This window comes from Meles meles, chromosome 3, assembly GCF_922984935.1.
Source record: "Meles meles chromosome 3, mMelMel3.1 paternal haplotype, whole genome shotgun sequence".
Lineage (NCBI taxonomy): Eukaryota > Metazoa > Chordata > Mammalia > Carnivora > Mustelidae > Meles > Meles meles.
In genome coordinates, this window is record NC_060068.1 from 51,881,182 (window position 1) to 51,905,508 (window position 24,327).

Consider the following 24,327-nt stretch of genomic DNA (forward strand, 5'->3'; position numbering starts at 1 on the left):
ACAGTGCGTGGCACAACCTTGCAGATGTCATGCCAGGCGGGGGGAATGCAAGGAAAGCCTATAGCTCTATTTTTAAACTCTTGGAGTCTTGAAAAGTTTCTTTTGCTGTGGTTGGTTTTGCCACAGAAGAGCCACACCGTCCATGGGGGGCAAAAGCACAAAAGTGGTTATGTCCCCTCCTCCCGCTAGGACATCCATAGACACAGCACTAGCACCGTCCCTGGGAGCTGGATGCGAACACCGATACCCCCTGTCTTTGGCTCACCTCTTTCCACTTGCTCCCGTGCTTGTTGATTTGTCATTCCAGGGTACGGACAGACCCCTAGGCTGAACGTCTCCCAGAGGAGGATGCCGAAGCTCCACACGTCACTCTCAGAACTGTATCTCCCTGGAGGGCAAACAAAACCGTAACAGGTAAGTGTGTAAGTAGGGGACCGTTTCTGGTTAAACATGCCTTTGCAAGTCACATGTCAGCATATTTAAATTTACCAGTGGAATGCAATAACTAGTGATCTTATTTCTTCACTAGTGTTACTTTCCAGGACTAGTCATATTATCAATTAAATGAATAGTCATCAGGCTGCTGGTTTAACAAAATCAATCTTCAAATGAGTTTTCCCCCATCAAAAAAACAAATATTCAGCCAGCATGCAAGCTTACTTTCCCTGTAGTATCTAAATGAGATGGATGGCTTATATTAAAAAAAAGATACAAATTTGTACACATCAATGCCTAGGAGATTAAATAAGTTGGATTTCTGCAATTTTGTGTTCTGCCTCCATCATTTTCTTTCTGTTAAAATTACAAACAAACTTAAAGCAATAATGAAAGTTTCTTGACTTCAATTTTTTACTTGTCACTGTTTATAGATACTCCTACATCCTTAAAGGTCTCATTTTTCCCAACTCTTTCATTTATAGAAAATATACTTTTTTCTGTGTATATTTGAATACGGTAGAATTAACATAGCTGGCTGATAAGAACAACTTCTTTACATTACATGGTGCCTTGTTTTGTCAAACTATCTTGGTGCACCTGTTTTACTGAGCTACATGAGCTAAGCTCTTTGGATTTTTTTTCTAATTAAAAAAAAATTTTTTTTTTGTAGTCTTTGAGAGAAGCACAGACATAAAAGCACAAGATACCTTCTGGAGATGGATATGAAATCAAGGAGGGAAATGAAAAAGTCCTTTCCATCCTCTAAGACGCAAAGAATTTGAAGACTTTCATAACGTATTTTAATTTTATACATAGAGCATACGCTATCATAACTAAACCCCATTTGTAGTGGTGTAAAACGGTTCTTAAATGATTTCATTTCTATCCCCTTTGTAAGCTACCCACCTCAACTTGGCCACTGCAGGATTATAAACACCCCTTGGGTAAAAACATCTTGTTACTTTAAAGTAAGATGGCTTTTTCTCTCTCTTGAACAAAGTAAAATGAGAATGAGAGTATGCCTGCGCTTTGATAACTGCTGTGACGTCAGAGTCTAGAGTGTAGTTGCTGATTATTCCCTCCAGCTGTGTGAATTAGCTTCCTTCTTACTAGACAGTAATTACGGAAATTCACTATGCTGTTTGGTAGCGAGATTAGTTTTCTTGTCTGCATATCAACTCCTTTCATGTTTGCCATCCAATAATTTAATACTTTGCATGGAAGTCATTCAATGACTCTAAGTTAAGATTAATTCTTGATGAAAGGTGTACAGAGCCAAATACTTTGTTTTTGTAAGATGATATCAGGGTAGAGATCAAGAAAAAGGCATGTTGCCTATAAACCAAGATCACACACCAAAAGTGAAAGTTAGTAATCTAATTCTATAACCTTGACCTTAAATCTGGCTTTGCTGGACAATTTAATTTAAAAAAATCTTTAATTTATCTGCTTATTTTAATGAGGCATAATTGTTACATATTATATTAGTTTCAGGTGTACAGCATAATGATTCAATATTTGTAAGTATTGCAAAATGATCAATACAGTAGGACTAATTGACATCTGTCACTATACTTAGTTACAAAAATTTTTTTCTTGTGAGGAAAACTTTAAAGACTTACTGTTTTAGCACTTTAAAATGTGCAATACAGTAGTATTAATTATAGTCACCATGCTGTGTTGTATATTCCCATGATTTATTAATTTCACAACTGGAAATTTGTGTGTTTTGCCCCGCTTCACCCATATTAACGTCTCCTACCTCTGGCAACCACCAGTCTGTTCCCTGTATCCATGACCTTGATTTTTTTCTTTCTTTCTTTTATTTGAGTATTTTACATGGAAGTGAAATCATAGTGTATTTATCTTTCTCTGACTTATTTCCTGTAGCATAATGAGCTCGAGGTTCATCCATGTTGTTGCAAATGGCAAGATACTATTTTTTATGGCTGAATAATATTCCATTATATATGTATACCACACCTTCTTTATCCTTTTATCTGTCGGTGGGCATTTGTTTCCATGTCCTAGCTACTGTAAGTAATGCTGCAATGAACATGGGGGGGTGCACATATCTCTTCAAGTTAGTGTTTTCCTTTTCTTCAAATAAATACCTAGAAGTGGAAATAGTGTATCATATGGTAGTTCTATTTTCATTTTTGGGGGGAATCATCATCCAGTTTTCCATAGTGGCTGCACTATAAATACTTCCACCAGCAGTGCACAAAGATTCCCTTTTTTCACATCCTAACAAACATGTTATTTGGTGTCTTTTTGATTATAGTCATTGTAACAGGTGTAAGGTGATCTCATTTTAGTTTTTTTTATACACTGATACTACAGTACGATTGACTACATTCCCTATGCTGTACCTTTCATCTCTTTGACTTATTCTGTAACTGGAAGCCTGTACCTCCTACTACCTTTCATCTGTTTTGCCCATTCCCCCCAAACATCTCCCCTCTGTTAACCATCAGTTTGTTCCGTGTTTATGGATATTTTCCCACTTTTGTTTTTTAGATTAAATATGTAAGTGACATTTGTCTTTCACTTATTTCACTCTAGACCCATCTATGTTGTCACAAATGGCAAAATTTCATCCTTTTTTATAGTTGAGTAATGGTCTATTGTATACATACACACCATATCTTGTTTATTCATCCATCTCTCGATGGACATGTAGGCTGCTTCTGTATGTTGGCTATTGTAAATGAGGGTGCAATAAACAGGAGTGCATGTATCTTTCTGAATGAATGTCTTCATTTTCTTCTGATAAGAGAGTAGTGAGATTATAGGATCGTATGATATTTTTATTTTTTTCTTGAGGAACCTCTAAATTGTTTACTACAATGGCTATGCTAATTTACATTCCTGTACTAATTTACCAACAGTGCAAAGTGCTCCTATTTCTCTACATTCTTGCCAATACTTGTTATTTATTTTTGATTCGAGCCATTCTTAGAGGTCTAAGGTGATATTTCATTGTGGTTTTGATTTGCATTTCCTTGATGACTAGTGATATTAAGCATCTTTTCATGTCTCTTGGCCACCTGTACGTTTTCTTTGGAAAAAAAAAAGTCTGTTCAGGTCCCCTGCCCATTATTTAAGATTATTATTTGTGTGTTTTTTGGGTGTTGAGTTGTGTAAGTTCTTTATATACTTTGATATTAACCCCTCATCAGATATCTCATTTGCAAATATCTTCTCCCATTCCATAGGCTACCTTTTTATTTTGTTGATGGTTTCCTTTGCTGTGCAGAAGCTTTTTATTTTGGTGCAGTCCTAATAGTTCATTTTTGCTTTTGTTTCCTTTGCCTAAGGAGATATACCTAGAGAAATACTGCTAAGGCTATATCAAAAATACTCCTGCCTATGTTTTCTTCTAAGAGTTTTATGGTTTCAGGTCTCACATTTAGGTCTTTATTTTGAGTTTACTTTTGTGTATGGTGTAAGAAAGTAGTCCAGTTTCACTTTTTTGGATGCAGCTGTCTAGTTTTACCTGTACCATTTATTATTATTGTTATTATTTTAAAAGATATTTATTTAATCTCTATACACAAAGTAGGTATCGAAATCATGACCCCTAGATCAAGAGTCACACAGTCTTATGACTGACCCAGCCAGGAGCTCCATCCCAGCACCATTCATTAAAAAGATATTTTCCTCAATGTATATTCTTGTCTCTTTTGTCATAGATGAAGTAACCACATAAGCATGGATTATTTCTGGATTCTTTTCTGTTCCATTGATCTATGTGTCTACTTTAATGCCAATATCATAGTGTTATAATTACTACAGCTTTGTACTACATCTGGTGACCTGGGATTGTGATACCTCTAGATTTGTGCTTCTTTCTCAATATCGGTTCCATACAAATTTAAGATTATTTGTTCTAGTTCTTTGAGAAATACTATTGGTATTTTGATAGGGATTGCATTGAATCTGTAGGTTGCTTTTGGTAGTATAGACATTTTAACAATTCCACTTTTTCTAATACATGACCATGGTATGTCTTTCCTTTGCTTTTGTCCTCTTCAATTTCTTCCATCAACATTTTACAATTTCCAGAATACAGGTCTTTCACCTCCTTGGTTAAGTTTATTCCTAGGTATTTTATTCTTTTAGTGCAGCTATAATTGGAATTGTTTTCTTAATTTCTCTTTCTCCTAGTTGTTAGTGTACAGAAATACAACAGATCTCTATATGTTAATTTATATTCTGCAACTTTACTAAATTTATTTATTCTAATGGTTTTTGGTACAGGCTGTTGGGTTTTCTTATAGTAACGAGTCATCTGTAAATAGTGATAGTTTTACTTCTTCCTTACCAACTTGGACACTCTTTTTGTCTTTTACTTTGTCTCATTGCTATGGCTAGGACTTCTAGTACTATGTTGGATAAAAGTGGTGAAAATGGACATTCTAGTCTTGTTCCTTATCTTAGAGGAAAAACTCTCAGTTTTTCACCATTGAATATGATGTTAGCTGTGGGTTTTTCATATATGGCATTTACTATGTTGAGGTATGTTCCCTCTAAACCTACCTTACTAAGAATTTTTATCACAAATGGATGTTGAATTTGGTCAGATGCATTTTGTGCATCTAACTGAAATGATCATATGATTCTTACCCTTTGTTTTGTTAATGTGGTGTATCACTTTGATTGATTTGTGAATACTGAACCATCCTTGCACTTAATAAATCCTACTTGATGGTGGTGGATGATCCTTTTAATGTAATGCTGAATGTGGTTTGCTAATACTTTGTTGAGGGTTTTTGCATCTTTGTTCATCAGGGATATTGGCCTGTAGTTTTCTTTTTTTTTGTACTGCCTTGGTATGGTTTTGGTGTGAAGGTAGGGCTGGCCTTACTGGATGTATTTAGAAGCTTTCTCTCCTCTTCTATTTCTTCATGAAGTTTGTGGAGGATAAATATTAACTCTTCTTTAAATGTTTAGTAAATTCACCTGTAAATCCATCTGGTTCTGGACTTTCGTTTTTTGGGAGTTTTTGATGACCAATTCAATTTTATCATTAGCAATTAGTTTGTTCAGATTTTCTATTTGTTTCTGATTTTTAGAAGAAGATACATTTCTAGGAATTTACCCATTTCTTCTAGGTTGTCCAGTTCATTGGCATATAATTTTTCATAATAGTCCTCTTGTAATCCTTTATATTTCTGTCACCTTGGTTGTTACTTTTCTTTCATTTCTGGTTTTCTGTATTTGGGTCCTCTTTTTTTTCTTGAAGAGTTTGGCTAAAGATTTAGCAATTTTGTTGATCTTTTCAAAGAACCAGATCTTGGTTTCACTGAATTTTTTCTATTGCTTTCTTAAGTCTCTATTTCATTTATTTCTACTTTGATCTTTATTATTTCCTTCCTTCTATTAGGGGTTTTGTATGTTCTTTTTCTAGTTCCTTTAGGTGTAAGGTTAGATTGTTACAGATTTTTGTTGGTTTGTTTCTTGAGGAAAACCTGTATTGCTATGAATTTCCCTTTTAGAATTACTTCTGCTGCATCTCAAAGATTTTTGAATCACTGTGTTTTCATGTGTTTTTATTTCCTCTTTTATTTTTTAAAGATTTTATTATTAGAGCGAGCACAAGCAAGGGGAGCAGCAGGCAGAGGGAGAAGTGGGCTCCCCACTGAGCAAGAAGCCTGATGGAGGACTCTGTCCCAGTACCTTGGGATCATGACCTGAGCTGAAGGCAGACATTATCTGAGCCACCCAGGCGTCCCTTTATTTCCTCTTTGATTTCTTCACTGAATCATTGCTTGGTTGGTGGTATGTTGTTCAGCCTCCATGTGTTTGTGCTTTTTCCAGTTTTCTTCCTGTAATGGATTTCTAGATTGATACTGTTGTGATCAGAAACAATGTATGATGTGATAACAGTTGTCTTAAATTTATTGAGACCTGTTTTGTGGCCTAATGTGATCTAATCTGGGGAATGTTTCATGTGCATTTGAAAAGAATGTGTCTTCTGTTGTTTTTGGATGGAATCTTCCGTATATATATGTTAAGTCCATCTGGTCTGTTGTGTCATTCAAAGACATTGTTTCCTTATTGATTTTCTGCCTGGATGATCTCTCCATTGATGTGATTAGGGTGTTAAAGTCTATTATTTTATTAGTTTATTATTATCTCCCTTTATGTCTGTTAATATTTGCTTTATGCATTTAAGCACTCCAATATGGGGTGTATAGATATTTACAACTGTTATATCCTCTTAATCCCTTTTTATGTATTGCCCTTTGTCTCTTGCTACAGTCTTTGTTTTAAAGTCTGTTTGGTCTTATATGAACATTGCCCTTTGTTTTCATGATTTTCCTCTAATTATTTGTCTTCTTTTCCACTTAAAGAAGTCCCTTTAACATTTCTTATAAGAAATGTTTCTTGTAAGACCAGTTTAGTGGTGATGAACTCCTTTAACTTTTGTTTGTCTGGAAAACTCTTTATTTCTTCTTTAATTCTGAATAATAACCTTGCTAGGTAGAGTATTCTCGGTTTAGGTTTTTTCCTTTCAGCACTTCGAATATCATGATGCCATTCTCTTTTGGCCTACAGAATTTCTGCTGAAAAGTAAGGCAGTAGCTTTATATAATATGATATTATATTACAAATTGCTTTTCTTTTACTGATTTAACATTTTTATCTTGAACTTTGAAAACTCAATTATATGTGTCATGGTGTGGGTCTCCTTGGGTTTATCTTGTTTGGAACTCTCTTTGCTTCCTAAACCTGGATGTTTGTTTCCTTCCCCAGGTTAGCTAAGTTTTCAGCCATTATTTCGTGAAATAGGTTTTCTGCTCCTTTCTCTTTTCCTTCTAGAACAACTATAATATGAGTATTTGTTCACTTGATGTTAAGATCAAGGTTATGATCGCATAACATGACTTCATTTTAAAAAATATTTTTACTTTTTGCTTTCTTGCTTGAGTGCTTTCTATTACTCTGTTTTCCAGGTTGCTGATCTGTTCTTCTTCATCCTCAAATCTAATATTGATTGCCTCTAGTGTACTTTTCATTTTGGTTATTGTATTCTTCAACTCTGATTAGTTCTTCTTTTTTTTTTTTTTTTGATTAGTTCTTTTTTTTACATTTTCTATCTTTAAGTGAAGTTCTCACAAAGTTCATCATTCTTCTCCAGTATGGGGGGCATCTTTATGGCATTGCTTTGAACTATTTGTCAAGTAGACAGATTATCTCCATTTTATTTAGTTCTTTTTCTGAGGTTTTGTTTTGTTCTTTCATTTACAGCATCTTCCTCTGTCTCATTTTGCTTATCTTTCTGTGTTTCTATGAATGAAACAAAACTGCTATGTCTTCTAAACTTGAGAAAAAGGTCTTGTGTATGGTCATCCTCTGTGTAGATTATCTGTGCCTGGTGACTTTGGCTGGCTGGCTGGAGCTGTGACTGATATGGGCTGGGGTTCCCATACTGGGCCTCTCTGGTGGGATGGCTGGAACAGAAGTAGGTATGGGCCAGAGCAATCCTGGACAGTCTGTGTAGAGGGTGCCTTGGCAAGAGAGCTAAAGCTGAAGTAAACATGGGCTAGGGTTGTCCCTGGGGCTCTCCATGCAGAGGTCACCTTGGCAGGAAAGCTGTGGCTAAAGTGGGTACAAGCCAGGGGTTCAGTGTAGACAAAGAACACCTGGTGGGGTGGCTGACACCGAGGATTGCATGGACCTGGGTGTTCTGGGATGCTGTATTCAGGATGCATCCTGGCAGGATGGCTAGAGGCATAGCAAGGTGTGGGCTGGAGGGTGGAGTCCTGGAGCACTCTGCAACAGGAGTGCTCTAGCAAGTTTTCTGGAGCCAAAGTGGTATGGTCCTGGTGTCTTTCAGGGTGAGTTGCACCTGTGTCACCTTGGCGAGAACAGCTAGACATATAATGAGCACTAATCAGTCATGTGCTGTGTGTGTGTGCTGTGCTGGGTGGGGCTGCCTTGGGTTGGTGTGGGCTAGGGGTTCAAGGTTTACTGAAGAGGTAGGTTGGCTTTCATGGTACAAGGGAATATAAACCATGACACTTGCCAGCCCCTCTGATTTGGAGAGAGTTCCAGCAGCTCCCCTGCTGTTTGGCAGAGTTCTAGAGCTGGATCTTTTATATTCTAGTTGCTTTCTTAAACCATAGCTTCCCCCCCATCCAGTACCACAGGGCATCTGGGGCATGTATGTCATTGTTGTTTTGATTTGCATTTTCCTGATGATTAATGATGTTGAGCATCTTTTCATATACTTATTGGCCATCTGTGTGTCTTCTTTGGAAAACTGTCTAGTCAAATTTGTCTATTTCTTAATTGAAATTTTTTGATATTGAGCTGTATGAATTATCTTGGATATTATTAACCCTTCATCAGATACATGATTTGCAAATACTTTCTCCCATTTAGTAGGTTCCCTTTTCACTTTGTTGATACTTTCCTTTATTGTGCAGAAAGTTGTAGCTTGATGTAGTTCGACTAGTTTATTAAAGCAGAAAACTTTTACTTTTGGTGTCAGACCCAAAAAATTATCTCCAAAAAACCAAGTCAAGGAAATTACTGCCTATGTTTACTTCTAGGAATTTGTGGTTTTGTGTCTCCTATTACAGTCTTGAATCCATTTTGAGTTAATTCTTGTGTATGGTATAAGATGGTGGTCCAGTTTCATTCTTTTGCATGTGACTATAGTTTTCATAGCACCATTTATTGAAGAGACTGTCCCTACCCTATTGTATATTCTTGGCTCCTCTGTTGTAAATCGATTGATCATAAAAACATTGGTTTATTTCTGGGCTCTCCTGTTTCATTGATCTGTGTACCTGTTTTTATGCTAATACCCTACTGTTTCAATTACTATAGCTTTTTAGTAGAGTTAGACATCAGGCAGCACAATGCCTCCAACTTTGTTCTTTCTCAGGATTGCCTTGGTTATTCAGTCTTTTGTGGTTCCATACAAATTTTAGAATTGTTTGCTGTATTTCTTCCAAAAACATATTCAATCTGTAGAATGCTTTGGGTAGTCTAGGTATTTAACAATATTCTCCTAACCCAGGATCAGGGAATATCTTTCCATGTATCTGTATTGTCATCATTTCCTTTCATTAATTTCTTTCAGTGTCTGAGTACAAGTCTTTCACCTCTAAGTTAAATTTATTCATAGGTGTTTTATTCTTTTTGATACAGTTGTAAATGGGACTGTTTTCTTAATTTCTCTTTTTGATAGTTCATTTCAATGTGTAGAAATGCAACAAATTTTTGTATACTGCAAATTTACTGAATTCATTAATTGTTCTAACAGTTTATTGGTAGTCTTTAGTGTGTCTATATATAACAATGTCATCTGCAAAGAGTGATAATTTTACTTATTTTCCAGTTGGCATGCTTTTTTTTTTTTTTTTAAGATTTTATTTATTTGACAGACAGAGATCAGAAGCAGGCAGAGATGGACAGAGAGAGAGGGAGAAGCAGGCTCCCTGCTGAGCAGAGAGCCCGATGCGGGGCTCGATCCCAGGACCCTGGGATCATGACCTGAGCCAAAGGCAGAGGCTCCAACCCACTGAGCCACCCAGGCACCCCTCCAGTTGGCATGCTTTTTATTGTATCCTTATCTAATTGCTCTAGCTATGACTTCCAATACTATGTTGAATAAAAGTGGTGAAAGTGGGAATCCTTGTCTGATTCCTTATCTTATTTAACACAAGCTGTGGGCTTGTGTCATATATGGCCTGTATGATGCTCAGTTATGTTCTGTCTATACTCAGTTTGTTGAGATTTGTCACAAATGGATGTTGAATTTTGTCAAATGCTTTTTTTCTGCATCTATGGAGATAATAATTTTTATCTTTCCTTTTGCTAATGTGGCATATCTCATGGATTGACTTTTGGAGGTTAAAACATTCTTGAATCCCTGGAATAAATCCCACTTGAATATGGTGTAAAATCTCTTAATGTATTGTTAAATTTAGTTTGGTAAAATTTTGTTAAGGAATTTTGCAGCTATGTTCATAACGGATATTGGCCTGTAATTTTCATTTCTGGTGGTTTTGATATGGTGATGCTGGCCTTGTGAAATGACTTTGGAAGTATTTCCTCCTCTTCTATTTTTTTGGAAGAGTTTTAAATAAAGAAGAATTAATGCCCATCTTTCTCCATGTTTGATAGAATTCACCAGTGAAATCATGTGGTCCTGGACTTTTGTTTGTTGGTTTTTGTTTACTAGTAAGGAAACTGAAAAAGTAATCAGTTTGTTCAGGTTTTCTATTTCTTCATAATTCAGTCTTGGTGAGTTGTATATTTTTAGGACTTTATCTATTTTACTATATCCATGTGTTGTGGCATACTGTTGTTCATAGTAGTCTTTTATGACCCTTTGTATTTCTGTGGTATTGGTGTAATATCTCCTCTTTCATTCCTCATTTTGAGTCCTCTCTTTTTTCTTGATAAGACCAGCTAAAAGGTTTGTCAATTTTTTTTCCCAGAGAACCATCTCTTTTTTCATCATTCTTTTTTATTTTCTTTTTAATCTCTCTCTCATATATTTATGTTCTGTGCTTTGTTATTTCCTTCCTTCTACTAACTTTGGACTTCATGTCTTCTTCTTTTTCTAGTTAATTGATGAATAATGTTTGCATTTTTCTCTTTATTTGGTGCTATGAACTTCCCTCTTAGAATTCCTTTTGCTTCATCTCATGAATTTTGGCATATTGTATTTCCATTTTGATTTGTCTCAAAGTTTTTTCTTTTTTAAGGTTTTATTTACTTATTCTAGAGAGAGAGAGAACACACATGAGCAGAGGGAGAAGCAGAGAATCCCAAGCAGACTCCACGCTGAATGAGGAGACCTGTGGGAAGCCTGATCTTATGACCCTGAGATCATGACCTGAGCCGAAACGTAGAGTGGAACGCTTAACTTACTGAACCACCCTGGTGCCTCTCAAGGTATTTTTTGATAGCTCTTTTGATTTCTTCTTTAATGCATTAGTTTTTCAGTAGAATGTTGTTTAATACCCCAGTAATTGTGAAATTTCATACCACTGTGGTCAGAAAAGATGCTTGATATGATTTCAATCTTCCTTTTTTTTTTTTTTTTAAAGAATTTATTTATCCATTTGACAGAGAGAGATCACAAGTAGGCAGAGAGGCAGGCAGAGTGAGAAGAGGAAGCAGGCTCCCTGCCAAGCAGAGATCCCGATACGGGGCTCGATCCCAGAACCCTGAGACCATGACCTGAGCTGAAGGCAGAGGCTTAATCCACTGAGCCACCCAGGTGCCCCGATTTCAATCTTCTTAAATTTATTAAGACATGTTTTGTAGCCTAAGATATGATCTGTCCTGGAGAATGTTCCATGTACACTTGAGAAGGATGTGTATTTTGGTGCTTTTGGGTGAGATGTTCTATATATATCTATGTAGTCCACCTCGTCCAATGTGTCATTTAAGGCCCATATTTCCTCATTGATTTTTCTGTCTGGATGATCTATCCATAGATATAAGTGGTATATTAAACTCTTCTACATTGTTGCTATTTCTCCTTTTAGGCATGTTAATATTTGCTTTAAAAATTTTTAACATAAAATGTATTATTAATTACAGGGGTACAGGTCTGTGATTCATCAGTCTTAAACAATTCACAGTGCTCACCATAACCCATACCTCCCCAGTGTCCATTACGCAGCCACCCCATCCTCCCATCCCCTCTCCCCCAGCAACTCTCAGTTTGTTTCCTGAGATTACGAGTCTCTTATAGTTTGTCTCCCTCTCTGTTTTCATCTTGTTTCATTTTTCCCTCCCTTCCCCTACGATCCTTTGTCTTGTTTCTCAAATTCCTCATATCAGTGAAATCATATGATAATTCTTTCTTTGCCTGACTTATTTTGATTAACATAATGCCCTCTCGTTCCATCCATGTCATTGCAAATGGCAAGATTTCAGTTTTTTGTTTTTTGGGGTTTTTTTTGTTTGTTTTTTGTTTGTTTTTTTTGTTTTTTGGATGGCTGCATAGTATTCCACTGTGTATATATACCACCTCTTCTTTATCCATTCATCTCTTGATGGACATTGAGTCTCTTTCCATAGTTTGCCTCTTGTGGACACTGCTGCTATAAATATTTGGGTGCACGTGCCCCTTCAGATCACTACATTTGTATCTTTAGGGTAAATACCCAGTAGTGTGATTGCTGGGTCATGGGGTAGCTCTACTTTCAACTTCTTGAGGACCCTCTGTACTGTATTCCAAAGTGGCTGCACCTGCTTGCATTCCCACCAACAGTGTAGGAGGGTTCCCCTTTCTTCACATCCTTGCCAACATCTATCATTTCCTGACTGGCGAATTTTAGCCATTCTGATTGGTGTGAGGTAGTATCTCACTGTTGTTTTGATTTGTATTTCCCTGATGCCAAGTGATGTTGAGTACTTTTTCATGTGTGTCTTGGCCATTAGGATGTCTTCTTTGCAGAAATGTCTGTTCATGTCTTCTGCCCACTTCTTGTTTTGTTCTTTGGGTGTTGAGTTTGACTAAGTTCTTTACAGATTTTTGGATTCTAGCCCTTTATCTGATATGTCATTTGCAAATATCTTCTCCCATTCTGTCGGGTGTCTTTTGGTTTTGTTGACTGCTTCCTTTGCTGTGCAGAAGCTTTTGATCTTGTTGAAGTCCCAATAGTTCATTTTGCCCTGGTTTCCCTTGTCTTTGGCAATGTTTCTAGGAAGAAGTTGCTATGGCTAAGTTCAAAGAGGTTGCTGCCTGGGTTCTCTTCAAAGATTTTGATGTATTCCTGTCTCACATTGAGGTTTTTCATCTGTTTTGAATCTATTTTTTGTGTGGTACAAGGAAATGGTTCATTTTCATTCTTCTGCATGTGGCTGTCCAATTTTCCCAACACCATTTGTTGAAGACACTGTCTTTTTTCCATTGGACATTCTTTCCTGCTTTGTTAAGATTAGTTGGCCAAAGAGTTGGGGGTCTATTTCTGGGCTCTCTGTTCTGTTCCGTTGATATATGTATGTCTGTTGCTGGTACCATACTGTCTTGATGATTACAGCTTTATAGTAGAGCTTGAAGTCTGGAATTGTGATGCTACCAGCTTTACTTTTCTTTATCAACATTTCTCTGGCTATTCGGGGTCTTTTCTGATTCCATATAAATTTTAGGATTATTTGTTCCATGTCTTTGAAAAAAGTTGATGGTATTTTGATAGGGATTGCATTAAATGTGTAGATTGCTCTAGGTAACATAGACATGTTCACAATATTTTTTTCCAATCCATGAGCATGGAACATTTTTCCATTTCTTCCTCAATTTCTTTTGTGACTATAGTTTTCTGAGCACAGGTTCTTTTCCTCTTCGGTTAGATTTATTCCTAGGTATCTTACGGTTTTGTGTGCAATTGAATGGGATGAACTCTTTAATTCCTCTTCCTTCTGTCTTGTTGTTGGTGTATAGAAATGCAGCTGGCTTCTGTGCATTGATTTTTATATCCTGACTCTTTATACTGCATTCCTGTATGAGTTCTAGCAGTTTTGGGGTGGACTCTTTTGGGTTTTCCATATAAAGTATCATGTCACTTGTGAAGAATGAGAGTTTGACTTCTTCTTTGCCAATTTGGATGCCTTTCATTTCTTTTTGTTGTCTGATTGCCAAGGCTAGGACTTCTAGTACTATGCTAAATAGCAGTGGTCATAGTGGATATCCTTGCCATGTTCCTGACCTTAGGGGAAAAGCTCTCAGTTTTTCCCCATGGAGAATGATATTTGCTGTGGGTTTTTCATAGATGGCTTTGATGATATTGAGGTATGTATCCTCTATCTCTACACTGTGAAGAGTTTTGACCAAGAAAAGATGCTGTACTTTGTCAAATGCTTTTTTATTCATCTATTGAGAGTATCAAATGGTAGTTGTTCTTTCTTTTATTAATGTATTGTATCACATTGATTGATTTGCAGATGTTGAAACAAACTTGCAGGCCAGGAATAAATCCCACTTGGTTGTGGTGAATAATCCCTTTAATGTACTGTTAGATCCTATTGGCCAGTATTTTGGTTAGAATTTTTGCATCTGTGTTCATCAAGGATATTGGTCTGTAATTCTCCTTTTTGATGGGCTCTTTGTCTGGTTTTGGGATTAGGGTAATGCTGGCCTCATAAAATGAGTTTGTAAGTTTTCCTTCCATTTCTATTTTTTGGAACAGTTATAGGAGAATAAGTATTAACTCTTCTTTAAAGGTTTGGTAGAATTCCTTTGGGAAGCCACCTGGCCCCGGGGTTTGTTTCTTGGGAGATTTTTGATGACTCAGTCTCCTTACTGTTTATGAGTCTGTTCAGTTTTTTATTTCTTCCTGGTTCAGTTTTGGTAGTTTAATGTCTCTAGAAATGTATCCATTTCTTCCAGATTGTCAAATTTGCTGGTATATAATTGCTCATAATATGTTCTTATAATTGTTTGTATTTCTTTGGTGTTGGTTGTGATCTCTCCTCTTTCATTCATGATTTTATTAATTTGGGTCATTTCTCTTTTCTTCTTGATAAGTCTGGGCAAGGGTTTATCAGTCTTTTTAATTGTTTTAAAGAATCAGCTCCTAGTTCTATTAATCTATTTCTCTTCTCTTGCTGGGTTTAGCCTTTCTTTGCTGTTACTTCTTCAGCTCCTTTAGGTGTAGGGTTAGGTTGTATACTTGAGACCTTTCTTATTTCGTGAGAAAGTCTTGTATTGCTATGTATTTTTCCATCAGGACTGCCTTTGCTTTGTCACAAAGATATTGAACAGTTGTGTTTTCATTTTCATTTGCTTCCATGGATTTTTTTCAATTCTTCTTTAATTTCCTGGTTGACTCATTCATTGTTTAGTAGGATGCTCTTTAGCCTCCATGAATTTGAGTTCTTTCCAACTTTCCTCTGTGATTGAGTTCTAGTTTCAGAGCATTGTGGTCTGAAAATATGCAGGGAATGGTTCCAGTTTTTTGGTACTGGTTGAGACCTGATTTGTGACTCAGGATGTAATCTATTCTGGAGATGTTCCATGTGCACTAGAGAAGAATGTGTATTCTGTTGCTTTGGGATGAAATGTTCTGAATATATCTGTGATGTCCATCTAATCCAGCATGTCATTTAAAGCCTTTATTTCCTTGTTGATCTTTTGCTTAGATGATCTGTCCATTTCAGGAAGTGTTAAGTCCCCTACTATTATTGTATTATTGTTGATGTGTTTCTTTGATTTTGTTATTAATTGGTTTATATAATTGGCTGCTCCCATGCTAAGGGCCTAGATATTTAAAATTGTTAGATATTCTTATTGGACAGACCCTTTAAGTATGATAAGGTAGTATGATAAGGTGTCCTTCCTCATCTTTTTAAATAATATTTGGCTTAAAATCTAATTTATCTGATATAAGGATTGCCACCCCCAGCTTTCTTTTGATGTCCATTAGCATGGTAAATTGTTTTCCATACACTCACTTTAAATCTGGAGGTGTCTTTGAATCAAAATGAGTTTCTTGCGGACAGGATATCGATGGGTCTTGTTTTTTTTATCCATTCTGATACCCTGTGACTTTTGATTGGGGTATTTAGCCAATTTACATTCAGGGTAACTATTGAAAGATATGAATTTAGTGCCATTGCATTGCCTGTAAGGTGACTGTTACTGTATATTGTCTCTGTTACTTTCTGGTCTGTTACCTTTAGGCTCTCTCTTTACTTAGAGGACCCATTTCAATATTTCCTGTAGGACTGGTTTGGTGTTTGCAAATTCTTTTAATTTTTGTTTGTCCTGGAAGCTTTTTATCCCTCCTTCTATTTTCAGTGACAGCCTAGCTGGATATAGTACTCTTGGCTGCATATTTTTTTTCAGTTAGTGCTCTGAATATATCATTCCAGTCCTTGGCCTGCCAGGTCTCTGTGGATAGGTCTGCTGCCAATCTAACATGTCTACCATTGTTGGTTATAGAAATCTTGTCCCAAGTTGCTTTCAGGATTTTCTGTTTGTTTCTGAGCTTGTAAGTTTTACTATTAGATGATGGGGTGTTGACCTATTTTTATTAATTTGGGGGGGTGGTTCTCTGTTCCTCCTGGATTTTGATGTTTGTTTTCTTCCCCCAATTAGGGAAGTTCTCTGGTCTAATTTGCTCCAATATATCTTCTGCCCTTCTCTCTCTTTCTTCCTTTTCTGGGATCCCAATTATTCTAATATTGTTTGGTCTTCTGATATCACTTATCTCTTGAAATCTCCCCTCGTGATCAACTTCTTTATTCTCCATCATTTGGTCTTCCGTGTCACTAATTCTCTCTTCTGTCTCATTTATCTGAGCAGTAAGAGCCTCCATTTATTACACCACATTAATCACTTTTTTTATTTCAACTTGGTTAGATTTTAGTGATTATTTTTTCTCCAGAAAGGGATTCTCTAGTATCTTCAATGCTTTTCTCAAGCCCAGCTAAATCTTTATAATTGTCACTCTGAACTCTAGTTTTGATATCTTACTAGTGTCCGTATTGATTAGGTCCCTGGTAGTCGGTACTGCCTCTTAATCCTTTTTTGAAGTGAGTTTTTCAGTTTTGTCATTCTGTTCAGAGAAGAACAGATGAGTGAGAGGACAAAATGCTAAAAGAGACTAACAATGACCCCAGGAAAATATACACTTCCAGAAAGTGGTTGCTTTTCTGTTCCTAGAATTGGTGCTATTCTCTTTGATCTCCTGTTGAGCTTTTAGGTATTCAGAATGGTTTGATAACTATCTAGCTGAATTCCTGGGACCAGACAAAATTTAGGTCTCCTACTCTCCTGCCATCTTGCTCTTCCCCCCTCACCCTTTCTTTTCAGCTTAGAGAAGTCCATTTCTCATTTTTTTCTATAGCTGGTTTAGTGTTGATGAACTCCCTTAACTTTTGCTTATCTGGAGAACTCTTTGTATCTCCTTCAGCCCTAAATGTTAGCTACCAAGTAGAGTATTTTTGTTTGCAAGTGTTCTACTTTCAACCTTTGAATATATTGTGCTACTCTTCTGGCCTGCAATGTTTCTGCCAAAAAATTTGGTGAGTCTTACGGGGGCTCCCTTGTATGTGACAAGTTGCTTTTCTCTTGCTGCTTTTAAGATTCTTTTCTTATCTTTAACGTTTTAATTATAATGTGTCTTGGTGTGAGTCTTGAGTTCATTTTATTTGGAACTCAATGGGCCTCCGAGATCTGGATGAGTTTCTTTCTCTAAATTAGGTAAGTTTTAAACCATTATTTCTTTACATAAGTTTTCTGTCCCTTACTCTCCCCTCTTCTTCTTCTGGGACTTCTATAATGCAAATGTTAGTCTGCTTCATGGTGTTCTGTAAGGCCCTTGAGTTACCTTCACTTCTTAAAATTCTTTTTGCTGCTCTGATAGGGTGAGTTCACTGCTTCATGTTTAACTGATCCTTGCTTTTTCATCTAGTTTGCTAGTAAACCTCTCTAGTGTATTTTTTTTTCCCAGCTCTGTGACTTCTGTTTGTTTGTTTTTTTTTGTTATATTTTCTATCTCTTCATTGAAAGTGTTATCATGTTGATTCTTCTGAGTTTGGTAAGCATCTTTATGATTACTTTGAAATCTTTATCAGATATATCTTTTATCTCTCCTTCACTAAAATTTTATTTTCCTAGGGTTTCTTTTGTTCTTTCACTTGGCATATCTCAGTGTTTTCTAATTTTTCCTAACTCTTGGTTTTTATGCATTTGAGGTACAGCCACCTCTCCCAGTCTTGAAGAAGTACCCTCATGTACTACATGAATGTCATCATTCAGCTTTGCTGTTGCTCTTTGTTGTCTTTCAAACCTGTGTGACTGCCCACACAGGCTATTTTAATAGCTCACAGTAGTTGAGGGTGCTCCTAGACATATCATGTCCCAAAGAATATCAGCACTGAAATTGAGTCTGATTTGCAGCCAGACCCTAAATTACTGGCTTTGGTCCCACAGTTCTGTGGGACTACACGTGTAAGCCCCACTGACACTAGAGCCAGCTGATCTGGAGTTAGCCACTGGGCAGCAGTTGTAAAAACTGGGGCTTTAGCTGAGTGCATAAGCTCCTTTCTGGGAGATACCAGGGAGGTATAGTGGGGCAAAGGGAGAGTGCAAAGATGGTGTCTACCAGTCTCCATTACTTTAGCCTCTAGATGTGTGCCAAACCTGATGACTTCCCCACAGTCTGAAGCTCCCAACAGGCAAATAGGCTTCCTTCATAGTTGGCTGTTGGTGCAGTGCCATGGGGAATGCTGGCTTGCCAAGAACTCTGATTGTTATAGTCATCTGGGACTCAGGAATGCAAGTGTCTCTTGGTCACTAGAGCCAGATCAAGGGCATTCTCTGGATGGCAGCCCCTAAAACTGGGACACCAGGTGGGTGTAAGAGCTCTCTTCTGAGAGATACTGGTGTTCTAGAATATACTGGTGCTATGGAATCCATCAGAGTATGAGGATTATGCCTGCCTTCTAATGTCTCTGGAAAGGATTATAGTCAGGTCTTAGATGTGTGTTCAGTTAGAAGCCTGCATCTCTGGCTATAGCTATGATGATAAGCCAATAGGCCTCTTTCACAGAAAGAGCTCTTGGGCCTATTGCCTCTTTCTGTGTCTTAAGGGTGATAGCTGTTTATGAACTCTGTCACTGTTGGTTACAATCCTGTGGAATCTGTGAAAGTAAGCCCTGCTGACCACCAGAGTCAGGTGATACAGAGATGTTCCCAGGTAGCATCTGCTAAAACCTGAGTACCAGACCAGGGTATAAGCTCCTTTTTGGGAGATTCTGGCAAGGGAAGTAGAGGGAGAGTACAGAGATGGTGTCTCCATTGGCCTTTGTTCCTGGACAGAACCTCCACAGGCCTATAGATGGATGGCATCCATACCAGAAGTCTGTCCATGGGCCACAGCTCCTGGAGAAGTGAGTAAAGACTGTGGATATGTTGCTGTCAGGGCACTGGGGTGGTAGCCTGCTGAGAACTCTCTTTCTGTTACACTCATATGGTACACAGGAATGCAAACCCCCTGGGTTCCAGAGCCTGACGATCAAGGGGTCTTCCCTGTGTGGCAACTGCAAAACCCAGGCTACTAGATATGTGTAAAAACTCCCCTCTGAGAGATAATGGTGTTCTGGGGTGCAGAAGGAGAATGTGCAAATGGCATCTGCCAGCTTTCATCCCTGAAAATATCTCCAGCAGCCCCACTGATGTGTATTAAATAAGATGCCTCTCAAGCTGATGCTTTAAGACTATCAGATGAGCTTCTTTCACATAGCCTGTCCATTGGCTGCTTTTGCTGTGGGACCTAGGGCAGGTGATTCCAAGCATGGGGCCTTTTTTTTTTTTTTTCCAGCATAACAGTGTTCATTGTTTTTGCACCACACCCAGTGCTCCATGCAGTACGTGCCCTCCTTATTACCCACCACCTGGTTCTTCAACCTCCCACCCCCCCGCCCCTTCAAAACCCTCTGGTTGTTTTTCAGAGTCCATAGTCTCTCATGGTTCATCTCCCCTTCCAGTTTCCCTCAACTCCCTCTCCTCTCCATCTCCCCATGTCCTCCGTGTTCTTTATTATGCTCCACAAATAACTGAGACCATATGATACTTGACTGTCTCTGCTTGACTTATTTCACTCAGCATAATCTCTTCCAGTCCCGTCCATGTTGCTACAAAATTTGAGTATTCATCCTTTCTGATGGAGGCATAATACTCCATTGTGTATATGGACCACATCTTCCTTATCCATTCATCCGTTGAAGGGCATCTTGGTTCTTTCCACAGTTTGGCGACCGTAGCCATTGCTGCAATAAACATTGGGGTACAGATGGCCCTTCTTTTCACTACATCTGTATCTTTGGGGTAAATACCCAGCAGTGCAATTGCAGGGTCATAGGGAAGCTCTATTCTTAATTTCTTGAGGAATCTCCACACTGTTCTCCAAAGTGGCTGCACCAACTTGCATTCCCACCAACAGTGTAAGAGGGTTCCCCTTTCTTCAAATCCTCTCCAACACACGTCGTTTCCTGTGTTGCTAATTTTGGCCATTCCAAGTGGTGTAAGGTGGTATCTCAATGTGGTTTTAATTTGAATCTCCCTGATGGCTAGTGATGATGAACATTTTTTCATATGTCTGATAGCCATTTGTATGTCTTCGTTGGAGAAGTGTCTGTTCATATCTTCTGCCCATTTTTTGATATGATTATCTGTTTTGTGTGTGTTGAGTTTGAGAAGTTCTTTATAGATCCTGGATATCAACCTTTTGTCTGTACTGTCATTTGCAAATATCTTCTCCCATTCCGTGGGTTGCTTTTTTGTTTTGTGGACTGTTTCCTTTGCTGTGCAGAAGCTTTTGATCTTGATGAAGTCCCAAAAGTTCATTTTCGCTTTTGTTTCCTTGGCCTTTGGAGACATATCTTGAAAGAAGTTGCTGTGGCTGATATCGAAGAGGTTACTGCCTATGTTCTCCTCTAGGATTCTGATGGATTCCTGTCTCACATTGAGGTCTTTTATCCATTTCGAGTTTATCTTTGTGTACGGTGTAAGAGAATGGTCGAGTTTCATTCTTCTACATATCGCTGTCCAGTTTTCCCAGCACCATTTATTGAAGAGACTGTCTTTTTTCCATTGTATATTTTTTCCTGTTTTGTCGAAGATTATTTGACCATAGAGTTGAGGGTCCATATCTGGGCTCTCCACTCTATTCCACTGGTCTATGTGTCTGTTTTTATGCCAGTACCACGCTGTCTTGGTGATCAAAGCTTTGTAGTAAAGCTTGAAATCGGGTAACATGATGCCGCCAGTTTTGTTTTTGTTTTTCAACATTTCCTTAGCAATTTGGGGTCTCTTCTGATTCCATACAAATTTTAGGATTATTTGCTCCAGCTCTTTGAAAAATACCGGTGGAATTTTGATCGGAATGGCATTAAAAGTATAGATGGCTCTAGGCAGTATAGACATTTTAACAATGTTTATTCTTCCAATCCAAGAGCATGGAACAGTCTTCCATCTTTTTGTGTCTTCTTCAATTTCTTTCATGGTGTTCTGTAGTTCCTCAAGTACAGGTCCTTTACCTCTTTGGTTAGGTTTATTCCCAGGTATCTTATGGTTCTTGGTGCAATAGTAAATGGAATCGATTCTCTAATTTCCCTTTCTGTATTTTCATTGTTAGTGTATAAGAAAGCCACTGATTTCTGTACATTGACTTTGTATCCTGCCACGTTACTGAATGGCTGTATGAGTTCTAGTAGTTTGGGGGTGGAGTCTTTGGGGTTTTCCATATAAAGAATCATGTCATCTGCGAAGAGAGAGAGTTTGACTTCTTCCTTGCCAATTTGGATACCTTTTATTTCTCTTTGTTGTCTGATTGCCGTTGCTAGGACTTCTAATACCATGTTGAACAAGAGTGGTGAGAGTGGGCATCCTTGTCGTGTTCCTGATCTCAACAGAAAGGCTGCAAGCTTTTTCCCATTGAGGATGATATTTGCTGTGGGTCTTTCATAGATAGATTTTATGAAGTTCAGGAATGTTCCCTCTATCCCTATACTTTGAAGCGTTTTCATCAGGAACGGATGCTGGATTTTGTCAAACGCTTTTTCTGCATCAATTGAGAGGACCATGTGGTTCTTCTCTCTTCTCTTATTGATTTGTTCTATCACATTGATTGATTTGCAAATGTTGAACCAAGCTTGCAACCCAGGGATGAATCCCACCTGGTCATGGTGGATAATCTTTTTTTTTTTTTTTTTAAAGATTTTATTTATTTATTTGACAGAGAGAGAGATCACAAGTAGGCAGAGAGGCAGGCAGAGAGAGAGGAGGAAGCAGGCTCCCTGCGGAGCAGACAGCCCGATGTGGGACTCGATCCCAGGACCCTGAGATCATGACCTGAGCCGAAGGCAGCGGCTTAATCCACTGAGCCACCCAGGCGCCCCCATGGTGGACAATCTTTTTAATGTGCTGCTGGATCCTGTTTGCTAGGATCTTGTTGAGAATCTTTGCATCCATATTCATCAGTGATATTGGTCTGAAATTCTCCTTTTTGGTAGGGTCTTTGCCTGGTTTGGGGATCAGGGTAATGCTGGCTTCATAAAAAGAGTCTGGAAGTTTTCCTTCTGCTTCAATTTTTTGGAACAGCTTCAGGAGAATTGGTGTTATTTCTTCTTTGAAAGTTTGGTAGAATTCCCCAGGGAATACGTCAGGTCCTGGGCTCTTGTTTTTTGGGAGGTTTTTGATCACTGCTTTAATCTCGTTACTAGATATCAGTCTATTCAGGTTGTCAAATTTCTTCCTGGTTCAATTTTGGGAGTTTATAGTTTTCCAGGAATGCATCCATTTCATCTAGGTTGCTTAGCTTATTGGCATATAACTGTTGGTAATAATTTCTGATGATTGTTTCTATTTCCTTGGTGTTAGTTGTGATCTCTCCCTTTTCATTCATAATTTTATTAATTTGGGCTTTCTCTCTTTTCTTTTGGATTAGTGTGGCCAATGGTTTATCGATCTTATTGATTCTTTCAAAAAACCAGCTTCTAGTTTCATTGATACGTTCTACTGTATCTCTGGTTTCTACCTCACTGATCTCTGCTCTAATCTTGATTATTTCCCTTCTTGCGTGTGGAGTTGGTTTGATTTGTTGTTGATCCTCCAGTTCTTTAAGGTGTAGAGACAGCTGGTGTATTCTGGATTTTTCAGTTTTTTGAGGGAGGCTTGGATGGCTATGTATTTCCCCCTTAGAACCTCCTTTGCTGTTTCCATAGGTTTTGGACCGAAGTGTCTTCATTCTCATTGGTTTCCATGAATTGTTTAAGTTCATCTTTGATCTCCTGGTTGATCCAAGCATTCTTAAGCAAGGTGGTCTTTAGCTTCCAGGTTTTTGAGTTCCTTCTGAACTTTTCCTTGTGATTGAGTTCCAGTTTCAAAGCATTGTGATCTGAGAATATGCAGGGAATAATGTCAGTCTTTTGGTATCGGTTGAGTCCTGCTTTATAACCCAGTATGTGGTCTATTCTGGAGAAGGTTCCATGTGCACTTGAGAAGAATGTGTATTCTGTTGTTTTAGGGTGGAATGTTCTGTATATGTCTATGAGGTCCATCTGGTCCAATGTTTCATTCAATGCTCTTATTTCTTTTCTTTTTTTTTTTAAGATTTTATTTATTTATTTGTCAGAGAGAGAGACAGAGAGAGAAAGATCACAAGTAGGCAGAGAGGTAGGCAGAGGCAGAGGGAGAAGCAGGCTCCCTGCCGAGCAAGGAGCCCGATATGGGACTCGATCCCAGGACGCTAGGATCATGACCTGAGCCGAAGGCAGCTGCTTAACCAACTGAGCCACCCAGGCATCCAAATGCTCTTATTTCTTTATTAATTTTCTGCTTCGATGATCTGTCTATTTCTGAGAGGCGTATTAAGATCTCCTACTATTATTGTATTCATATCAATATGACTCTTTATCTTGATTAATAGTTTTCTTATGTAATTGGGTGCTCCCATATTGGGGGCGTAGATATTCACAATTGTTAGATCATCTTGGTGATTAGTCCCTTTAAGAATTATGTAGTGTCCTGGGGCACCTGGGTGGCTCAGTGGGTTAAGCCGCTGCCTTCGGCTCAGGTCATGATCTCAGGGTCCTGGGATCGAGTCCCGCATCGGGCTCTCTGCTCAGCAGCGAGCCTGCTTCCCTCTCTCTCTCTCTACCTGCCTCTCTGCCTACTTGTGCTCTCTCTCTGTCAAATAAATAAATAAAATCTTAAAAAAAAAAGAATTATGTAGTGTCCTTCTGTATCTCTGTCTAGAGTTAGTTTAAAATCTAATTTATCTGATATGAGAATCGCTACCCTGGCCTTCTTTTGAGGCCCATTGGCATGAAAGATGCTTCTCCATCCCTTCACTTTCAGTCTGGGTGTATCCTTAGGTTCAAAATGGGTCTCTTGTAGAC

At 38.1% G+C, this 24,327-nt stretch overlaps 1 protein-coding gene across 6 annotated transcripts in view; it reads right to left on the reverse strand.

Annotated features, from left to right (window-relative positions):
- The window catches only part of FER (FER tyrosine kinase), a 466,540-nt gene that overhangs the window by 3,222 nt on the left and 438,991 nt on the right, over positions 1 to 24,327 (reverse strand). For all 6 annotated transcript variants that reach the window (XM_045999916.1, XM_045999920.1, XM_045999919.1 and 3 more), the window contains one exon: positions 266 to 388. In XM_045999916.1, the coding sequence (XP_045855872.1) occupies positions 266 to 388 (123 nt within the window). The remainder of the gene's footprint in view (positions 1 to 265; positions 389 to 24,327) is intronic.